This window comes from Hetaerina americana, unplaced genomic scaffold (genome assembly GCF_022747635.1).
Source record: "Hetaerina americana unplaced genomic scaffold, ioHetAmer1.1.p SCAF_3, whole genome shotgun sequence".
In the NCBI taxonomy this organism is placed as follows: Eukaryota; Metazoa; Arthropoda; class Insecta; order Odonata; family Calopterygidae; genus Hetaerina; species Hetaerina americana.
The window spans coordinates 29,487,995-29,509,201 of NW_027286874.1; the positions used below are offsets into that span (position 1 = coordinate 29,487,995).

Below are 21,207 nucleotides of genomic sequence, written 5' to 3' on the forward strand. Positions count from 1 at the left end.
TATTTTATTTTGTTCAAAAAAGTTAGGCAACTTTTTGCACTAGTTGAATGGCGAAGTAGCTAACATTTTTTTATGATAAGTTTTCCTTGATTACTTGGGAAGGTAAATATTATCTTGCTTGAAAATTGAAAATTTGCATTTGCCCACATTTTACACTTTTCCTAGAAAAGTGCAAAGAAAGGGTTTCACTGTAGAACATGAGAAATTCCAGGAAAATATATAGTTGCTGCACAACGAACATAAACAAAATTGAAATTTTTGTGTAGTTAAACCTTCATAGCTAAGCAACCTCTCTGTATAAGGGTTTACAATTATCAGCATTTATTTAGATTATTTGACTATTTTACTATAAATTGAGTGCTATTATATATTATTGTGATACCCAATTAATATGCTTTTGTCACCTTAAAGGGATGAGAAGTCTGGTTTGCGTCTATCATTAAGTCGATGGTTCCATGATGAGAGATGGTCTCGCAACAGATGTGTAACCTCTATGGATTGGTCTCCTCAATTTCCTGAACTTTTGGTGGCCAGCTATCACAACAATGAGGACTCACCCCATGATCCTGATGGTGTCTGCCTTATCTGGAATACTAAGTTTAAAAAGACTACTCCAGAGTATATATTCCACTGTCAAAGTCCTGTTCTTTCTGCCACTTTTGCTAGGTATGTTCCCTGCTGAATATTGTTATCAAGACTCTTTGGTTTTAACAAAAAACAGTCCATTAATTGAATAATTCGCTAGTCAATAGTATGTGTGCTGTTTGAGTTCATTTTTCTAAACGGTGCTTACTAGTAGCAGTGTACAGGGCTTTGTTGTTATTAATCAAAGTGAATCAGTCCAAATTGTAATCAGTCTAATCTCACTTATATAGATTTGTTACCTCAAATTTCTAAAATGATTGCATGCATGTACATTTTCTCAAGTCTCAAATCTATGCCAGAAAAAATAGTAGATTGCCGGCAGAGATAGATCTTACTAAAATTTGGATTGCAGATGCTGATAAAATGGCTACTTTTTCTCATTGTATGTGTATGGTCCTGAGGGAAAAAAATTTCCTCCCACCAAAATTGAACTATGCGATAATGTGCGCAGACATGTTTGAGTAATGGTTGATAAGGTATTCTAGTAACCTCATAGCATGCTTTTGCATTGAAATCTTGGAGCAGAGGTTTTCTGTGAAAGTATTATCATCCTCTTTATTAAGAATCGAGAAAGTTAAAAGTACCCTTAGATACTGTTGCATTAAATTAAAACTTTGGCATTATTATTTGTGATAGAATTTGATCCTCTCCTCTAATCAGTTAAATATATTGCTATCTCTCACTAGGTTTCATCCCAATCTTATACTTGGAGGTACATACTCTGGCCAGATAGTATTATGGGATAACAGGGTGCAGAAAAGAACACCAGTGCAGAGGACACCCCTTTCAACTGCAGCACACACTGTAAGTGGATATTGATGAAAAAAATGTGTTTTTATGCAATTCTTCAGATATTATGTATTATATTCCGAATCACAAAAATCCTAAAAACCGGACAATACCCTGCACACATGCACATCTGCTTATATATGCGGCCAACCAATATGGCCGGCATGCACATTAATGTATTTAGAGCGCGGCCCATGAGGGCACATTGGCCGGGTTGGTGGTGGGTTGTGTCCAGACCCAGGTCACGGTATGTGCCTGTACGTTCCCTTATTATTGTTGCTTGTACATTTCAACAAGACAGTGATTTAAATGAAACGCATCACTTAGCCTATTCTGCAAGCTATAAATGGCGACCTGTGAGTCAACATACATATTTATGCAAATATTCATATAGTGAAACTGGAAAAGTAAGTTCTTAGCTTTGTCCAGGCTTGTAAGGGTAAGTATATGCTGCATAAATTGAAGAAAGTAGAGGGGTGGGATGTTATAATATTTCACCTCTTTATTTAATCATTTCTCTAGGATAGTAACCTTTCAAGCCACACATTTTTAATTCATTGTCTGATTTAAGTGTCTAATTTGGCAAAATTTGATCAATATTGTTATTTATTGCTTCAAAGAAAGCAGTATAAGTAATTAAAATATAATTTTATACCAGAAGTTAGTAGCCCTGGCACCTTTTTCAAAATAATTAGGAATACTCGTATTTGGCTCATGATGTTTGAGGTGAAAATTGGGGAACAGAAAGGGAGGTGAAGTAGGGCTAATATACCAGTGCTGCATATCACCTCCTGTTAAGTACTCATTGATCTTCCCCTAATTCATTATTTGGGGATCGAGATGGTGCGGTGGCTAACGTACTGGCTTCCCACCCAGAGGGCCTGGGTTCAAATCCTGGTGATGTTGAATATTTTTCAGTAGTATCTCGATCCCCACTTGAGGTGCTTTGTGGAGGGCACTTTGAGTGAGTAATGCCGTCTGTCGAATAGATCGCTAAGCTGCAGACCCCTTGGCGCCTTTCGTAAAGAGTAGGCTAATGCTGACACCAGGTTTCTCTCCACCATTCATCCTTTCCTGTCCATTCCTAACGGCGCAAATGACGTCAGCTGTCGGTCGCCTCCCCAAAATACTACTTTTAATTCATTCTTTTATTTGCAAAATTATGAAGGAAATAAGTCTCCTTTCTGTATTTGCCTTTTTTAATAATATTATTTGTGAATTTTCTATGGCAGAACCACCTGAGAACAAAAGCATAATGTACAACATATTTTGTTGTACTGAAACATGTGTTGCAGGATATGCATAGTACATGATTTCCTCATTTTTCGGGCTGCGTCCGCGTATGTTGTTTAAATGCACAACAGTTTCGCCAGCTATCCTGCTGGCGTCCTCAGGTCAAGGATGAAAAGAAGCTTGTTGTCCCGCCTTATATAGGGAAAATCCGGCGCCAATACCGGGAAATTTCTTGGCCAATCAGGGAACGTCCTCATATTTGCGCGGAATAATTCTTTTCCACGCACTGTGGAGTGGATATCCATCCTCTCTGTTAAAATTTTCTGGCCTTTTAACGATTTCAATGGCCTCTCTGATTATTCTCTGGAAGTATTTTTCTTCTTTCGCTATTATTTTAGCGTCGTCGAACAGAATAGAGTGTCTGGGTTCACTCCAGGCATGTAGAATGTTTGATGGTGTGAAGCTTAATAACTTTCAGGGAACTGTGTCTACTCTACCAAAAGAAGTGTACACCTTGTATGAATTGTATAATATCCAATTTTTAAATTGAAAAGGAGTGAAAGGGAAATTAACTTTTTGTTTTTTTCTTTAAGCTTTCATTTTTAAAGATCATCACTAGTGGTGTTAAAACATGTTTGGCATTGGGGTTCTTTTCCAGCTCTTTCAGAGGGGAATAAAACAGTTCAGTCATAAAATTTCATGCCATCTATATCAGCTTGTTTAAGAAACAGTATAATTAATCAATTGTATTTTGGATCTCCTCAGCATCCAGTATATTGCCTCAGTGTGGTTGGCACACAAAATGCACATAATCTCATCAGTGTATCAACTGATGGCAGGCTCTGTTCTTGGAGTTTGGACATGCTCTCGCAGCCTCAGGAGACTTTGGAACTTTATCATCGGCAAAACAAATCTGTTGCTGCCACATGTATTGCATTCCCTCATGGAGATGTGAATAACTTCATCTTGGGTAGTGAAGAAGGAGCAGTATATTCTGGTATGTGTTGTGGTATAGTTATTATTTTATTTTTGTTTGTTTTTACAAAAGCATCATTGTACTAGAACAATTGAATGCTTGTTAGTGAATATTGGGGATAGTTATAACTTGGTTCCATTAAAATATATTAGGGTTTTGTGAACCAAAATCCATTTTCTTGAAAAAATTGTGACATTTCTGAAAAATTTCCGGGTTAATACAGCACAGTTAATATGGATATGATTTAAATGGAATCCATGTTATAGAGCAAGAACTTCATTGGAAGGACTCCTGAATATATTTAATTTTTTACCACAAATACTCTGAAAAAACTGTTAATTGCCTGCAATCTTAAGGGCACACCCCCATGTAAACCCAAGCTTAGTGATTTTCTGGGTACCAGATCTCTCTAGGAAGCAGCAGACACAACAAGGGAAGAAACAGACCCCATATGCTGATTGTGTCGATTTTATCTGTTTGAGGTTTTTTGCCATGAAAGAGCTACACTCTCAATTATTAAATTGAACCATCGCATAGAAATTGTTTGATTATATGCTTTCATCATCTTATTAAAAGGAATGTGCGGTACATCAAAAGCACATAAACCTCCGTGGTCCATGTTGCTCAAGGTTACAAAAGAATAAATGACCTGGAATATGGAAATCGTACTATCAATATATGTTTAGTTTTGCATTTTCAATATTGAATTGTATTATCCTGAAATCAAGTTATCATGAACCAATGTTATCATGCAGTATCTTTAGGGTGTCTGACATTGGATGTACAAGATATCCAAACATGCTGGTCATGCTTGTCAGTGACTGCAGGGACACCTTTCTTAGTGATGCCTATAAGCTTCATCCTATATATAAGTAATTTCTCCAGGAATGAGCATTATTATAGCGCATCGATAAATTTATTTTATGATATTGTGTGCAAATAGAAAAAGTAAGATATTTTAAACTTTCTATAATGAGTGTCATCAACATAAGTTGCATAAATCTGGATATAACTGCATGCTTAAGGTATTGTGATGCAAATGGTGATAAATGGATTTTATGTGTAATACGTTCATTTGTACCTTTAACCTTAAATATATATAAAACTGCATGTATTCAGTTATATTGCATAACATTGAAAATTTTTGCTGACTCAAATGTTATTTTTGAGTCATTTACCTGAAGTTAATTGAGGGTACTATTTTATACAAAATGTAATATCAATCCAATATTTACTGAATATAAAACTGGAAATTTATTATTTTGCATTCATTATTTTATATAACCAGGTAAATTATAGTCACTTATAATGTATTCCCTCCTTTTAGAAGTAAGTATTAATGAAAAAGTTTGTTATGTAAATTATAGAATGTATATAAATGACCCGTGAAAACTGAATGGGTGGGGTTCTTTGTGAGGGACCATAATATTCTTTTATGCCTAACTCTAGCAATTATATAGGTATTAATTTTATGTTTAATTCGTCTAGCATGTCGGCATGGCAGCAGAGCTGGGATTACAGAACTATATGAAGGTCACCAAGGTCCTGTGACTGGAGTTGATACACAATGCGCTCAAGGGCAGGTTGATTTTTCACATCTCTTCCTGACATCGTCTTCTGACTGGACCATCAAGCTCTGGAGTCTTAAGGTTAGTGATTCAATTTATGATTTATTGTCCCTCTTTTTATTGCATTCAATAAGTAATAACTATGATCAGTCATTATGTAAGTAAATTCTTCTTAAATGATTCTCAAGGAACCAAGAGAGGAGTTAATGTTAAAAAAGTTTTTGTTAATGAACTTTCTACAATGATTATTAGGATCTACTAAGCTTGCTGTTTTTTTTAAAATGTATTTTCATCATTCAAATGTATGTAAAATACAGTGATTTTGTGGTATTTGCTTTAGCCTTGCCATATAATTTGAACTGTTGCTAAATACATTAATATATACCTTTGCAATGCATTATAACTATCTGCGTAAATCTTTATTTTCTAATTGACAAAGCAATGAAGTCTGCACATAATGAGAAATTTTAATTGGAATTGAGCTTCATAGAATTGCTAATATTCTTTTTTTTTTAATACTTGGAACACAAACTGTTAACACATTAAAGAGAAATTTGATCTAACTTGTCTGAAAATTTATTAAAAATGTGATCTAATTAATGGTCCAGCCTGCAAAGTGCAATCAGACTTTCACATGAAATGGAGGAGACGGAGGTGATTTCTCCTCCTTGATTTCCCATGAAGAAGATTCTCCTCTTTGCTCTCTATGTACTTTCTCATGGCTACAGAAGCATCAGTTTCTGTCTTAATATATTATTGAAAATTTATCCTTTCCTGGAAAATTTTATTTCTAAGACTATTGAGGGCAATATAAGTTCAAAAGACATACTGCTCCTCCTTTAACCCCATTGTTGCAAAAGTTTGCAAAAGCTCTCATGTGTTGCAAACCTCCTTTTTGCCAGAATCTAGAATTGTAATGTATCTAGTCCAGGCCCTCCCTAAGCAATTTTTAATGTCTCCCTTGAATGGGCTCATATGCCTTTCCAATGGCTATTGTGACATTTAATACACTCCAACATGGAGCATCATAGCATCCTACCATTCAAATTTAAGATCACGCCAGATAAATTCAATAAGCTCTCTTGGGATGTGTTGATTTCACGGTCTAATGGCTATAAACAGCTGCATATGCAATGCATGGCAGAGAGCACCCAGCTGTAATGTTGGTCAGCCCCAATGGAATTAAGTTTTGAGCCACACAGTTGTCTATCGTTAGGAACCTGTGAAAATTTTGATTTGATCTTGCGTTTTCCCATTTTTAAGCGGTATTTAATTTTATTTCACAGGAAAACAAGCCCCTTTATTCCTTTGAGGACAATGGTGATTATGTTTATGATGTTGCTTGGTCACCAATACATCCCGCTTTGTTTGCTGCTGTGGATGGTATGGGAAGGTTAGATCTATGGAGTCTCAACCAGGACACAGAAGTACCAACTGCCAGTGCTACAGTTGAAGGAGGGCCAGCATTGAATCGAATCTCATGGACACCTCTTGGAGATCATGTTACCGTTGGAGATGACTTCGGAAAAATATGGGTATATGAGGTTGGAGAGGTAAGGAAAGATTTAATCATTGACTGTATCATTAATCAGAAATTAATAGGCATATTATGTAAATTGGTTGCCTGCACATACACATTCTCAGTTGTGTTTTTATTATGATGCTAGGAGTTGTTTTCCATCTTCTGTAGTGAGTGCATTGACAACAGAGCCCATGAGTCTCTTGGGTTTACTAGTCCCAGGCCCTTTTTGTGGTATTCTCAGACAGCGAGATATTGTATTCATTGAGTTATCTTGAGACTCAGTGAGAAGTTAATATTTTTTTCTTAAAGGTTACAGCACCCACTGATTTGTAATTTTGTAGCTGGCCATTTTGTGTTACTTATTTCCAGAATGATCAAAAATTATTTAAACCAAAACATGAATGGAGTACCACTTAAGTTGGTAAAATTCTAGATGAATTAATATTGAAAAATTGTCAACACTAGGTTGAAGATAAGTTGACAGTTAAAGATGACAGCTTTGGAATATGAACAATTGGTGAGAAGTGATGTTAGAGAAGATAGAAATATTTGTTGATAACTGGAAAATATATCAAAAGATCATACAATAAGTCCTCAAATTATATCAGAGATGCCTTATAGGTGACTCTCAGTTTCAGAAAGATCTTGCTCAGGTCGTCAAGAGAAATATTTCTAACTTTTTAGAGAATGATGGCCTTTTTAGTTTGCTTTTTGAGACTATCAAAACAATTCTAGTTTTGTGCATCGATTTTTCTGATCGATGATCGATTTTTAGGTCATAATAAAAGGGAAACTATAGGGCGATAACCTCTGGCTCTGGGCCCTCCATCCATCCCTATACAATACAGTTCACTGCAGCAGAGTCATAGTCCGAAAATACTAATTGCTTAATCAAGTGATGCTCTGCAATGCAAACTTAAATAATAATAAGGTAAAAGGCCATTATTTTCAGGCACAACATTTACTGAAATGCCCAATGCATGTTGGAGTGAATTATTATTAAGTTAAAAAGCATTTTCCATGAGAATATTGTAGTTTGATGAGTGTAATTCCTCTAGATGATAGGTTTTCAAATTAAAATCAGCCATGTGGAATTTATTCATCACATGTTGATGTGTCCTTTAGAATATCCACATGTAGAGTTTTGGATGTACGATACTATTATCTAAATATTAACTTAAATTTTTCTTAAGGTAAAGCATTTAATTTTCTCATTCCTGATCCTGGTAATGATTGATTATGTGTACATATGTATTTTATAAAATTATGAAAAAAATGTTTCTTTCTGTTTTTGACTTGAAAGTCTGTTTGCTTCCAAGGCAGTGGAAAACAATTTTATTATTACAAAATGATTATTATATAGGTAATACTACCTTGATCAAAAAGTTCCCGGAATAACCACCGTGTGGCGCTCCCATCGTTCCGATTTGAGTTCTGTTTTTTTTGTTAAATTGGTACATCTGTTGTTGATATTCCCTTTAAATCTTAGTGTCATAACTTGACATTTGCAAAAGTTACGTAGCCAAGAGTACATCTATCTCTGTGTGTGTTGGCGATTTTTTACAATTTCAGAAATGGATTTAAATTTGCAACAACGAACTTGTATTAAATTTTGCGTAAAAAACGGATTTAGTGGCGCACGGACGTTGGAAATGTTGGAAAAGTGTTTCGGCAACGATTCTCTAAAAAAAACGGTCGTTTACCAGTGGCACGAGCGGTTCAGAAGTGGTCGTGAGTCAATCGAAGATGATGAACGCAGTGGCAGACCATCGACATCGAAAGTCGGTGAAAAAATTGATAAAGTAAAAGAAATGTTGGTCAATAACCGCAAATTAACCATCAGAGAAATAGCGGAGGACTTGAACATTGCCTATGGATCCGCCCAAGACATTGTGGTTAATGATTTGGGTTTCCGTCGTGTAGCAGCAAAGTTGGTTCCAAAAGACCTCAATTTCATGCAAAAAAGAGACCGTGTTGACGTCGCAAAAGACATGATTTGCGAGGCTGAATCCGATCCCACATTCATCAAAAGGATCATTACTGGAGACGAGACGTGGGTTTATGAGTACGACACGCAATCCAGACATCAGGCAAGTGAATGGCGTTCACCAAATGAGCCGAGGCCAAAAAAACCACGTCGTTTTCAGTCAAAAAAGAAGGCAATGCTGACGGTTTTCATGGATTACAACGGTGTAGTGCATCATGAATTTTTGCCAGAAGGCCAGACAGTAAACAAAGAGTATTATTTGGGCGTTATGAGACGTTTGCGTGAAGCAATTCGCCGAAAGAGACCAGAAATGTGGGCAGAAAACTCGTGGATTTTGCACCATGATAACGCACCGTCGCACAGTGCTATCATTATTCGTAATTTTTTGACGAAAAATGCAACAAATACCATCCAACAGCCACCGAATTCACCTGATTTGGCTCCCTGTGACTTCTTTCTGTTCAATCGAGTTAAAAAACCATTACGGGGAACGCGTTTTAGCAGCCGAGAGGAAGTAATGGAAAAATCGCAGGAAGCACTGATGGACATACCGAAAACCGACCGTAACTTTTGCAAATGTCAAGTTATGACACTAAGATTTAAAGGGAATATCAACAACAGATGTACCAATTTAACAAAATAAACAGAACTCAAATCGGAACGATGGGAGCGCCACACGGTGGTTATTCCGGGAACTTTTTGATCAAGGTAGTATGTCATTTAAGTTAGGTTTTGTATGACACAGACTGAACACCACTACATTTCTAACCTCACCTATTTTGATGCTACCTGATACCCCACACCACAATAAACTGTTCTCCAATTCTATATACTCAGTACAATCCTTCATTCCATCCAGCATACCTGTCCTTTTCCTCCCCGAACCTTGCTTGCTGAACACCCTTCCCTATATAAAAATTCTCAACATTCCATCGTCAGTCAAAGTGCTCCGCATCCACTATGCCTGCCTCCTTTAAATTTCTCCCAGCAAGCATCTCCTCTCCCACCATGCCCAGCTGTTCTTTGTTTTCCTTTCTGCCCATTTTATCTTTTCCATACCCCTCCACATACCCTTATTATCTCAAAAGCCACCAATCTATTTGTATCTTCTTGCTTCAGTGGCCCAGTTTTCTTGCCCCATAAAATACGCTTCATATCATGTTACTCAACGTTCCATGTAAAGCTGATCATAAAAGATGTTAACCAATTTAACATGACAATTAATAGTAACTAGATGAAAATTCATAATCGTAAGACATAATGTGGAAAATGATAGAATGTATTAAGTATTGATCTTTATATGAGTTTCAAACTTTTAAATGATTATTTGATTTTCTTTCCAGCAATTGGCTCAACCAAGGCATGATGAGTGGACAAAACTTGTTTACACCCTTCAGGAATTAAAGAACAACCAAGCAGATGAAGAGATTGATAAATTAAGTCTTAGCTCGGGAGCTAGCAGTGGATTTAGCAGCCTCTCTGCATTTGATAAACTGAGCCTCAACTCAGGAGCTAGCAGTAGCTTCAGTAGCTTATCTGCCTTGCGCTAGATCCAAATGTATATATTGAAAGAATAATTTGTAATTAATTTCATTGTGATGATGAGAAAATGACTTTCTGCTGCACTAGGTTGTCCAATTGTGGGAGCTTAACAATGGCTTGTTTTTTTATTGATTTTTGTATAAATGACCAAATTTTCTAATTGTTAACCAAAGTGATGCTAATTTGTTGATTCTTGAATTGAAATATTCTGTCCTTTATTTATATTATTAAATATTAACATTTCAATTCTGAATACTGAAGGTATTTATTTATGTGGATTGGATTTTTAAAAAGGTTTACTGCCATAAGTGTTATGTAGCAGGTGTAATATTTGTGAAACAGTTGGGTTTATAATGCATCGTATTTATAGATTTTATGATGCGATATTCAGAATCATTGAACCCTGATGACAATGCAATTTATTGCATCGTAGAGTTTTTGGTAATCTTTGAAATTGTCCGTTGAGGAATGCTTATGTTAGGAAAACCACAAATCAGCATTTTGAAATTTATTCAGACTTTTTAATTTTCCAAATTGGAAAAAATGTCCAACTCTCAAAAAAAGGAAATTGCTGAGTAAGATACCTTTATTATTGTTTTTAATTTTTCTGGCTTTACTTGGAAATGTAGATAACAATCATTTGGTTGGATATGTGATTATTCTCCTTATCATTTCTGGTGAATTAGGTCATGTGTCATTGTACTTACTGACTACCATAACCCTTAGTTATTGAAAATAGCATATTTACAAATATCATTGAAGGCATTGAGTGCTCTGGGTTTTGAAGAATTCTGAAGAAATGAATGGCAGCAAAAATCATGAGGATAATGGAAATTAAATCTTATGAATCATGTGATAAAATATCATTTTTATGGGCCATGACGAGTGAGTGCTTGATAAGAGTTTAGTTAATTTTTTTCTAGTTCATATTACAGATTATTCAGATATTTCAAGTCATTTTTAGAAGTAGCTTAATCCTGAAATTAATGGGGATATATTTTTTGGTGATTCTAAATGTTAAAGAGGGATTCAGGTGCGCAAGGACTTGCTTTTTCCTTGCCTCTACTTGTCCCACTCATTTTCTGCCATTTTTAGTTAGTCCGCTGACTTATCCTTCAAAAAATGAAACTGAAAACCTTTCTACAATTGGTCTTAAGTCTCGAAACTCAAGTCTTGGAGATAAAGTTTTGCAAATAGTGCAAATCCAGAAAACTTTTGATGGTTTATACCGGAACAGCTGGTCTTTAGTCTTGAAAGATATATATAATCATCCTCTGCTGAGAGTTAGAATTAAGACTTATGACCCATTATGGAACAACCTATATACTTGATCCATCTTGATATTCTTACTTCAGAAGTGTGGGAGGCAAATTAGTGAGTGAGATGAAGTTCAGTGTTCTGTTGATCAAACGTCAGTCTGCTCAGCTAATCCTTGTGTTATTGGCTCCTGGGAAATTTGAATTTTAATGCATACCACAGTGTTTTTTGCTAGGTCTGTTGATGTGCTTTAATGCATGACCCATGACAGTAGGACGCCATTTTTGAGAAACATGTTGAGTGTCCTGGAATTTTGAGTCTGATAGAGATTGATTGGTAAAATGCACCTACACCTTAAACCACCGAGTTTCATGTTATTCAATTTAATTGGCCAAAATGGTTCGTTACATTCCCTTTTCACAAATTTTGGTATTTTTCTATTATCCTAGCATTGTTTAAAATTTACGTATAATATCAACATTTAACTCCACAAATGCTACAAGAGAACATTAATAAGTCCCCTTAAAATAATGTAATCATGAGAAATACCATATTTATAATGCTATATGCCTGATGTGAGAAAATATTCTTAATTGTAAGTATTTTTCTGGTGAACCGGCTCGCATAGTGTAGGTCCAAGTTGTTCAAGCTGGCTGATTTTAGAATATATATTGGAGCCAAAAAAGTGCATCTTATGTGTTACAGAATATAGTTATTATGTAATCGGAATTGTGATGCCTATGGTTGAATGGAAAAATGCCCTTTGATTTCTTTTTTCAGTTAACCCAAAATAAAATGATGGGCATATTTATGGTTCTATGTGGTTTTCAAATTTAAAGTCCGTCAGGTGGAAAACCATCACACAATGGTGTGACCTCGGAAAACAACATGTCAAATGCATCATCTCACAGAAAAACTTGGTGTAATACTATTTCATTCTTAGGTACCCCATACTTTCTCTCTCCATTCATGTTATTTAATTACCTGTTCTTTCCACCATTTGGTGTGCTTAGTTATCATGACTAGTATCACATTTCTATTTACTGCATTCAATGAAATCTGTTGCAGCAAATGAAGGGATCTTTAAGCACATGATTGAACAAACACTAATTGCCATCACTTAAAGAGATTTTGTACCATTGCTGTTGTGAAACATGGAGAAGGGGCACACCAACAAGGCAGTAAAATCTCCCATTAGTAGACATAAGGCAGCCAAGGCCAAAGGTTTGAAATATCAAGTGTTTGTCTTCAGTAAACAGCATGTTTGGATCTGCATATTTTTGAAGTTTTTCTGGTAGGAGAAGTAAATTATCCTTAAGATAGGAAGGAATGAGTGCGAAATGGTGTCTGTGGCTGCTATTTGTTGTTTGCTACTGTAGAGGTCTTTGGATCAAGCATGTCTAAATTATGCTGCTGTTTAATGATGGACTTTCCTTAATTGGTCTTGTTTGAGGTGGCTGTTAAGAGAGACTTCACTATGTCAATAATTATGCCTAAGTACTCATAGGATAATTAATATTCTACCAATAGATCACGAAGGAAGCTAAACTGTCGAAATGATCACTAGGTCTATCCTCGATGATGGTTGTTAACTTTAATTCACATTTATGGAAGAGACTCCTGAAATCTTGATAGGAAAAATGCCGTTACGTCTCGTTAAATTTCAAATTGCCTCTTTTGTATTGGATAGGTCAATTTAATGGTCAATGGTAATTAACAATGACCAGCTTGCAGGATGAATGGCGAGATTGCCGCTTAAAGTTAATTAAGCAAAACACATTTTGTTTATTTCATAAATTTTAATTATATAATCAGCAATCACACATCATTGGGCTGGGAGTGAATCGATTTAAGCGGCTAATTCCAAAAGATTCTCCCGGAACCAGAAGTTGAACCCGCGTTTCCGTCGGACTTCTCGAGGAAAGCGGATGCATAGTTTCCAAAGGATCCTCTTCAGACACTTGCTGTGTTTGCACATTGATTAAAGACATGCGAAGATAATCTCACCGTAGTTCTCCCAAATAATCCCGTGTCCGCATCATTTTTGGACGTCCGTGTCCACATCAAGGTACATCCCTACCGGACCGGGACGTCTATTTCTTACTGGTATTGTTCCTTGGGTATTTTTTGTTATGCTTATGGAGGGAATGTCAAATCTTAAAGAGGAAAATGAGGTTACAATCGGGTGATAATTGCGTCATAAAATGGTCTTAATTCTCATCTGCCACCAATTATCTGTTACGTAATCAGAATGAAATGGGCAAATATTCTTAAGGCCTACCCATTTGGAACTCTCTAGACTTTGACCGCTTCAAAAAAACCAATGGATGGGGAACTGATTTTTTTTAAACTCCTGGAGATCAAATTCCAAGAATGAGCTATACTGGAAATCAAAAATATGTCATTTGCAATATTTTCCGAGATGTACGTTCATTTATTAATGGAATGGGAAACTACATGAATTTCGAAAAATTACAAATGAACCGATCGTGTATTACTCTTAGTTCAGCAGACTAATTTATTTCCTTGTGGTTGAAAATATACCAAAAGAAATTCCTATTTGTCCGGGAATACGTTCAAACGTAGCTCGCCAAGTGGTGTGAGGTAGAGAAATGAAACGGGAACTTCAGCAGTATACCTGTATGAGCAACAGATAAAAGTAACCAAGCGGACTGAATGTACAGGTATAATTGGAAAGTATTAATTTTCTAAGAGATCACTGAATAAGTAATCTTCGTAATTTTGCACTCTAAAAAATAGTGTGAAAAATTACAGTTTACGCATTCAGTGATATTAAATTTTCACAAAGTACAGCCTGAAACTATTGGATTCAACTGAAGAGGTCCCGAATTTTCGAGTACAGGGTAATCGCGGTAGTCGAGTTAGTTTGAAAACCCTCATAACAATGGTAGACTCTTTATTATTTCATTATGTTTCATTGTTTGGCGGATACAAATGTTATCTCTGAATAGGCGAGGATCAGTGCTAAAGGAGCTTTTACCCTTCATTCATTTGATACGTACCTGTGATTCGTCACAGTATTTTAAAACTGAGTGACATTTGACGTCATGCACCGATAAAATTGAGCATACGGGAGTACGTTCCAGCTTTGGCGATTGATTTTCTGAGATATTTTTCTGCCGATTATTTTTACGTAACGTTTCCCCGCCGATTAAAGTATAAGGGTCGGTAATTAAACATTGTAATTGAACAGGCCCAAATAAATTTCCGAGAGTCGGGTTTGGGGGCCATCGATCTGCAGGGCCAAGTTAAAATGAAATGTAGTGACATAGCCTAACTTGAAATGGGTGAGGTTTTGAGGAATCATACACATTAATAAACCCATCTATAATTTCACCGGTAGTCTAATTGCTTTTCTGCCTTGATTATCGTGTATGTATCATCGTAGTGATTATCGTATGTATTTCAGTTTATCTAAACGATGCCGGTCTTGTACTATAATTTGATCTCATGCAATATGAAAATCGAGGATTTTTTTTTAATCATGAGCCAATCTTGCACCTCTAATAATTTTTCCTTGCTGCTCTTCAGAATTGTAACGTTGAAGTAAAAAATAAAGTAATTTTTTTTGAAAAAGTTTTTAAGGACCGAGGGAAATTATTTTAAAAGCGAAACCGGTTAATTCCGTTTGTGCTACACGCCCCGGTGAATCTTAAGTTTCTTGACTCGGATTGCATCTTTGGGATTGTCATTCGTGGCTTCAACTCAATGAATTATTCCTAGTTGAGTTCGATTCTAAATGAATAGAAGGGGAGGGTATGAGGAAAACTACTGGGATAGAAAGTTAACCAATATAAAGGTAAGATTGGATGGGATACAGTCAATCAATCTTTGAATTAAAGATTGGATTGATGATAATGAGCATCTCGAAAACCTAACATTTCCAACACGAATTTTAAAATCATTTTCCTGAGAAAAAGGTGATCGCATTGCCTAGTTGATCGCTTTGGCTTCTGTAAATACAAGAAATTGCGTTATGCATACGGTAGCTAATTGTTTGCCAATAGACAACAAAAAAATCATTTGCCAATAGACAACAAAAAATCATGTGCCAATAGACAGCAAAAACTTAGCAAGTGCGTGAAAAAAACCTCCGCGGCTTGTTAAGAGCTTGACAGAAAAAATTAAACCTCAATGCCAAACACGGGAATAATTCACGTGTTGACTCAACCTTGAAGATAAAGTTTAGCGTCTGGTAAGTTTTCAAGAGGGTCTCCTCTTTGAAGGAACGTTAATCAGTAAGAGTGGATTTTTTTTATTTGCTTGGCACGACTTGATCATTACGAAATACAGGTATCATATATCATGTATAGACACCTCGCGCTGTTAATTTTAACGTACACTAGCGGCGGCTAAAATGTGATAGCTTACGATTGTCTTGTATAAGGATCCTTACTGACTTTCCATTGCACTCGAATGACAGAGAAGATTTAATTGGTGGTTTTGAGGCTGTGAAGGGGTCTAGACACTTACGTGGCATATTCTGCATGACATTCTCGACAACCTCCACGAATTGTCACGTATGTCTCATTTCGGCGGGGACTATGTTTTTATCATTTACATATTAATATTAAAAGAGTTTTCCACAGACTTTATTTCACAGTACAACGTGTTTCACCGGCATCATCAGGTGATATCTGATGATGCCGCAAGTCGATGAAATGATGGAAGAGTTCACCGAGGCCTAAAATCACACGCCCGACTATGGTATCCCAGGAAGACCTTGACACGAAAAATCACACAACTCGGGTAAAGTTGAAGGTGCCTAGAGAGGCATGCCTGGGTATCGGATCCGGGCCCTCCGGTCAGTAGTCCAACGCTCTACCCCTGGACCACCCTAGGCTAATATATACATAGATATTTTAAAGATAGTACCTTTATGGGATTCACTAATTCTTTATGCATGCACATTTAATTATAGTAAAAAAATAAAAGGATTAACCAAAATAAAAATCATTACTTCAATATTTCGGTGCTCCCAGCCACCTTCATCGGGCTACGAGGAGTCCCTATGACTTTTTGTTTTTCTACAATAATGAAATACACGCATATGTATGTATACATATATATAAATATAAATATATATATATATATATATATATATATATATATATATATATATATAAAAATTAAACAAAGGTTATATTTTCAGTATTTATACCGCTTTCGAAGTGATGTCTCGAATTTAAAATGCCAATACAAAAAAGTTGAATTAGTTTCGGACCAAAACCATTATATTTTACCTGTGCTTAGGGCTCCCTCCGTTTCTTAAAGTCGCCTGGTTCTGATGTGCTTTTATATCGCGCGGGGCCCTGTCGGGTGCATCGACTGCAAGCGCGCGCCGGCTCCTCATGCTTTGGGGTTAATGATCCTCTCTCTCCGTTAGTGGCGAGTGTGCCGTGGCACATACAGAAGTGGCCCGTCGTTAAAATCAATATACAAGCAAATCGTTACTTCAGTGCGCAAAGCTTGGCGGATTTCCCTCACTCATAACCGCCCGTAGTGAGACTGATGCTTAAGAAAAGTTTGCTAGCGTTATCAACCGCGGACAGATTTTATTTCCCATAATGATGTGTTTCTCCACGTTTTAACGAAGTTAAGTTTCTTGTGGAAGGTATCTTCTTCATATGCCAATTCTGAATGCATCTGTATCGAACCAGACTTTCAGCACCATCCACATCTTCTATGCATCTGATTATTTCCATGAACCCCATAAAATACTATTTCTTATACCCATACGTAAAGTCCCAGACTAGTTTGACCAGTCTATATTGTTTTCAAATTTGATTTATAGTTAACTAGCACTTTGTTATTTTACATTAAATTTTTTAATATGAATGAACACAAATCCCTTCGGTGGATAAAAATCAAAGGATTATTATAATTCTGGTCATGGTTATTTCTGATGGGATAAATACCCAATTAAAAACATATTTATAGAACTAGTTTGTCGCAGCCAACATCCTCAATAATATTCATCTCTATGTTTGATTCGTATTTTTTTTTTATTTTGGCACTTGAACTAAAGTCCGAGGAAATCTGAATACACTGCGGGAATAAAATAAATGCAACTTCCCCAGCCATCAGAGAATGGGAGAGGTCGTCCAAATGAACGGATTCCATCTAAATCTTCCAATCTAAACGATTGTATGAGGGAGAATCCGTTGAGCTTCACCCTATGCTACCAGTTAGCGCTAGGTGTCGCAAGGGATCCACTCAGGACTCAGAACACTTCAAAACAACACCGCTATCTCATCGGACGCGGTGCCCGTCTATGCAGGGCCATGCGCCGCTGGAAAAAGCGAGAGGGCGGGGGTTCCCGGGAGGTCGGTCGATTTTATCTGACGTGCCGTGATGAGCATTTGATCGGAACGAGTTCAATACGCGATGTTTCTCCACCCACCCTCGGCTAAAGAAATATACTAAATGCTTCCACAAACGAGAAATCTCTCATTCAAATCATCTCATTCCGGTTGAAGAAGTCATCACGAAGTGACTCGGGTAATTGCGAGCATGCAAGAAATGTTCCTCAAGTGATATCTCAATCAGGAGCTAAGTGCTCTCGTAATTGCAAAATTTTCGCCTAACGGTGGCTTTTGAACTTCTCTTTGGTTTTCATAAGTTATTCTGAATCGTGAATATTAAGGCCGACCTCGTTCACTGAAAGTCACACTTTTTCACGGACATTTACAGATAAATTAAGTTTATTTTTTAAAAGGCTACTGGTAGGATAGTAGAATCTTGAAGCTGGAGGCATCAGGTGGGCAGTGGTGCATTGATAGTTTGATTAACCTAATTATCATGTATAGGTCAATGCGTTCGAATTTAGGGCTCCTTAGAACACGGAACGAGCAGTTTAATTAGGGTAATCAGATGGCAGCTATCACAAAAAGAAATTAATTGAATCAATCCGTTAATGCCCAACACACTTTCCTTCCTCCTTCGGAAGCGACTACCCCATCATTGACACGTGGATCATTCATGACTCATAAATCTCCATCAACTTTTCTCTCAATTTCGGCTGTAACCTTTTATTCACGTTCGCCCCAAATCAATCACATTTCAATATTCACCTGCATTTTCATTCATGAGCTTCGTCCGCTGTGTTTTCCGCGGATTAAGGTGAATGATATGAAAAATTATGGCTCATCGCGATAATACATGATCATCTTTCAGGTGTTTTCAAATACAGTCCTCAATGCTAATTTTGTCGCGCATGTCTACGAAAGGCTCCGTCTTCGGACCCGACTCCGGTGGCGGCGGGGTAACGTCCTCGTTTGCCATTCCAAGGGGCGCGGGTTCGATTCCCGCCTGGGTGAATTTCCTTCTATCTAGGGCTTGGGTGTTTGAAAATGTGACCATTGTTATCGTTGTTAATGGTTCGATGTAAAGGCCAAAATGTGCTGTTTTCGGACAAATACTGAATAAATAAATAAAAATTAAAAAAACTGTATTTATATATATTTTGTCCCTGTATAGTTTATTGCTCCGTTTATACCTCCTCTTTGAATTATTAATCAGTAACATAACCAATTGCCCAAGAAAATGATTCCTCGAAGAGCTGCTATACACATAGTTGAATGGAGACAATTTGAAGGCGAAGATGTCTTCTGAAGAATGGAGATATGAGATGGGTTAGGCAGCCTGGCTTCGAGTGCCTGGGACAGAACGAGGTTCTCAGTTCATTTAGCCGTGCCCCATTTCTCATATAAATCTTTTAGGGTAGGACGATTATCCCACACCGATCGTTCAGCGCTAGGTACGTGATGAAACAGTGGACTCTTGTCGCCCCCCCCCCCCCCAAATTTAGAAGACTGTTACCTTGTGGGTGAGAAGATTTTTCCAAGGATTATTCTATCACTCAGAAACATGGTCAATTAGCCGCCAGTCTCAAGGGATCGACTGGTCTTAAATCTTGTGATGTTTTTTTGTCAACTACTTCACAGGTGTTGACAAATGTGAGGTGCGACTATCCCTTTCATGATACAGCCCTGGACCTTCGATCCTGTCATGGGTTTAGGGGAACTGGAATATCAGTATTTTAACCGCCCTGTGGACAATATAGATACCTGTCTTTGAAATCCGAGTAAAATCGACGTTATGATATCCTCCAAACATTAATTAGGTTAACGTGTACCATGCCAAAATTCATTAAACTGGAAGAGAAGTTTAAGAACGGGCCGTGAGCTCTCGCGTTGTTTTGGTTTGGAAGTGGAGAATCAAAATTTCTTCTCCTTTTTGAGAGTCCGTGGACTTGTAATTGATATTTTTGCTATATAACTTAATTTTTCTGCATAGATCTTGCTGGGGTGATTGTTTGATGCCTTTCTTACCTCCTTTCGGATACTTTTGATGTTAGACCTCGCATTAAGGTTTTTGCTTTTCTCAGGATAAATATCTTTTGGATTTAGGAATCAGTAACTTTAATATGGATTACTTGTAGATATATTTTCTGGAACTTATTATTGGAGGAAACTGTCCGAAAACAAGTATCAGCTGGACGCTTTCTAGCACTCATCTCTGTCCTGTGTCTCTTTCTTCATTTGGTAATGTCTTATAATTCTCACCACGACATTTCAAAATTCCGTACTTTTTCTCTCTTTTCCTTAATGCCCTTCAATTTTCCCATAATTAATTGAGTTCATCGGACCTCCATCTCGATTAACACGCGCGGTTATTTTAACTAGTAATCAGGTAAATAAGTTTGATAGGCACCCTATGTTGATCGCAATAGGATTTTTTTTCGCGACACAACATATTATTAAGGAACACAAATTTTCCAATGCAAATTGCCTTAGATTACCGCAAAAGATATTTGTTTTTAACAAAATAAAAATCTTTTCTCAACCATGTACATCAGCGTGAAAGCTTTAATAGGAGTGGGGATCGGAATGGTATGGTGACTAACGTACAGGCTTCCCACCGAGAGGGCTCAAATCCTGGCAAATATTTTTCAGTGGTATCCCGAAATCTGTGGAGAGCAATTTGAGTGAGTACGACTTCCTTCGGATGGGACATTAAACTGCGGACCACTTGGCGCCTTTCGACAAGGGTAGGCTAATGCCGACGCCGGGTTTCTCTCTACCTTTCCTTTCCCATCCATCTCTATTGGTGCAAATGACCTTAGCTGTCGGTCGCCTCCCATAAAAAACTACCACTTTAATGGGAGTTTAGAGAAAAGTGTACCAGACAGAACGTTATGCCAGTCTAGTAACTAGCAGCCGGTGGGTATACGATGACGAACCGAGGGTCCGAAAAGTTCAAAGCCTTGCACGTTAATTTCAATGCATTATTATTTGAAAATCATTTCATGCGATTTAGTAGGTAATTGAAGTTGCTTATTCGTCAAAACTGTCGAACATTACTGTGTGCCAATTATAAGAAATCGGTTGGAGTCAAGTTCAATAGTCAATACATCCTTCGGTCCTATTTCGACGCAGCAGTGAGGTAGGAATCTTATTCATGCACGACTTCATGCTCTGCTATCGGCTAGACACTGATAGGCCAACATTCACCCCCTCCACCTGACTTGTTTTGCATTCAAAATTTTCTTTGTATTTTGAAGTCCTTAGCTTAGAAGTAGAAGGCTTGGGAGACTTGACCCGAGGGAGTTTCTCTGGCGAAAGCATCGAGAAAAAATAGATTCATGTATTTTTTTTCTTACCTA

The 21,207-nt window shown here is 37.0% G+C and overlaps 1 protein-coding gene across 12 annotated transcripts in view; it reads left to right on the top strand.

The window, feature by feature from the left end:
* sw (short wing) overlaps positions 1–10,509 on the top strand; it is a 39,199-nt gene extending 28,690 nt beyond the window's left edge. For all 12 annotated transcript variants that reach the window (XM_071588647.1, XM_071588646.1, XM_071588650.1 and 9 more), the window contains 6 exons: positions 412–666; positions 1,332–1,449; positions 3,433–3,664; positions 5,132–5,292; positions 6,498–6,764; positions 10,064–10,509. In XM_071588647.1, coding sequence (XP_071444748.1) covers positions 412–666; positions 1,332–1,449; positions 3,433–3,664; positions 5,132–5,292; positions 6,498–6,764; positions 10,064–10,270 — 1,240 coding nt within the window. In that variant the 3' untranslated portion in view covers positions 10,271–10,509. The remainder of the gene's footprint in view (positions 1–411; positions 667–1,331; positions 1,450–3,432; positions 3,665–5,131; positions 5,293–6,497; positions 6,765–10,063) is intronic.
* Positions 10,510–21,207: the final 10,698 nt, after the last annotated feature.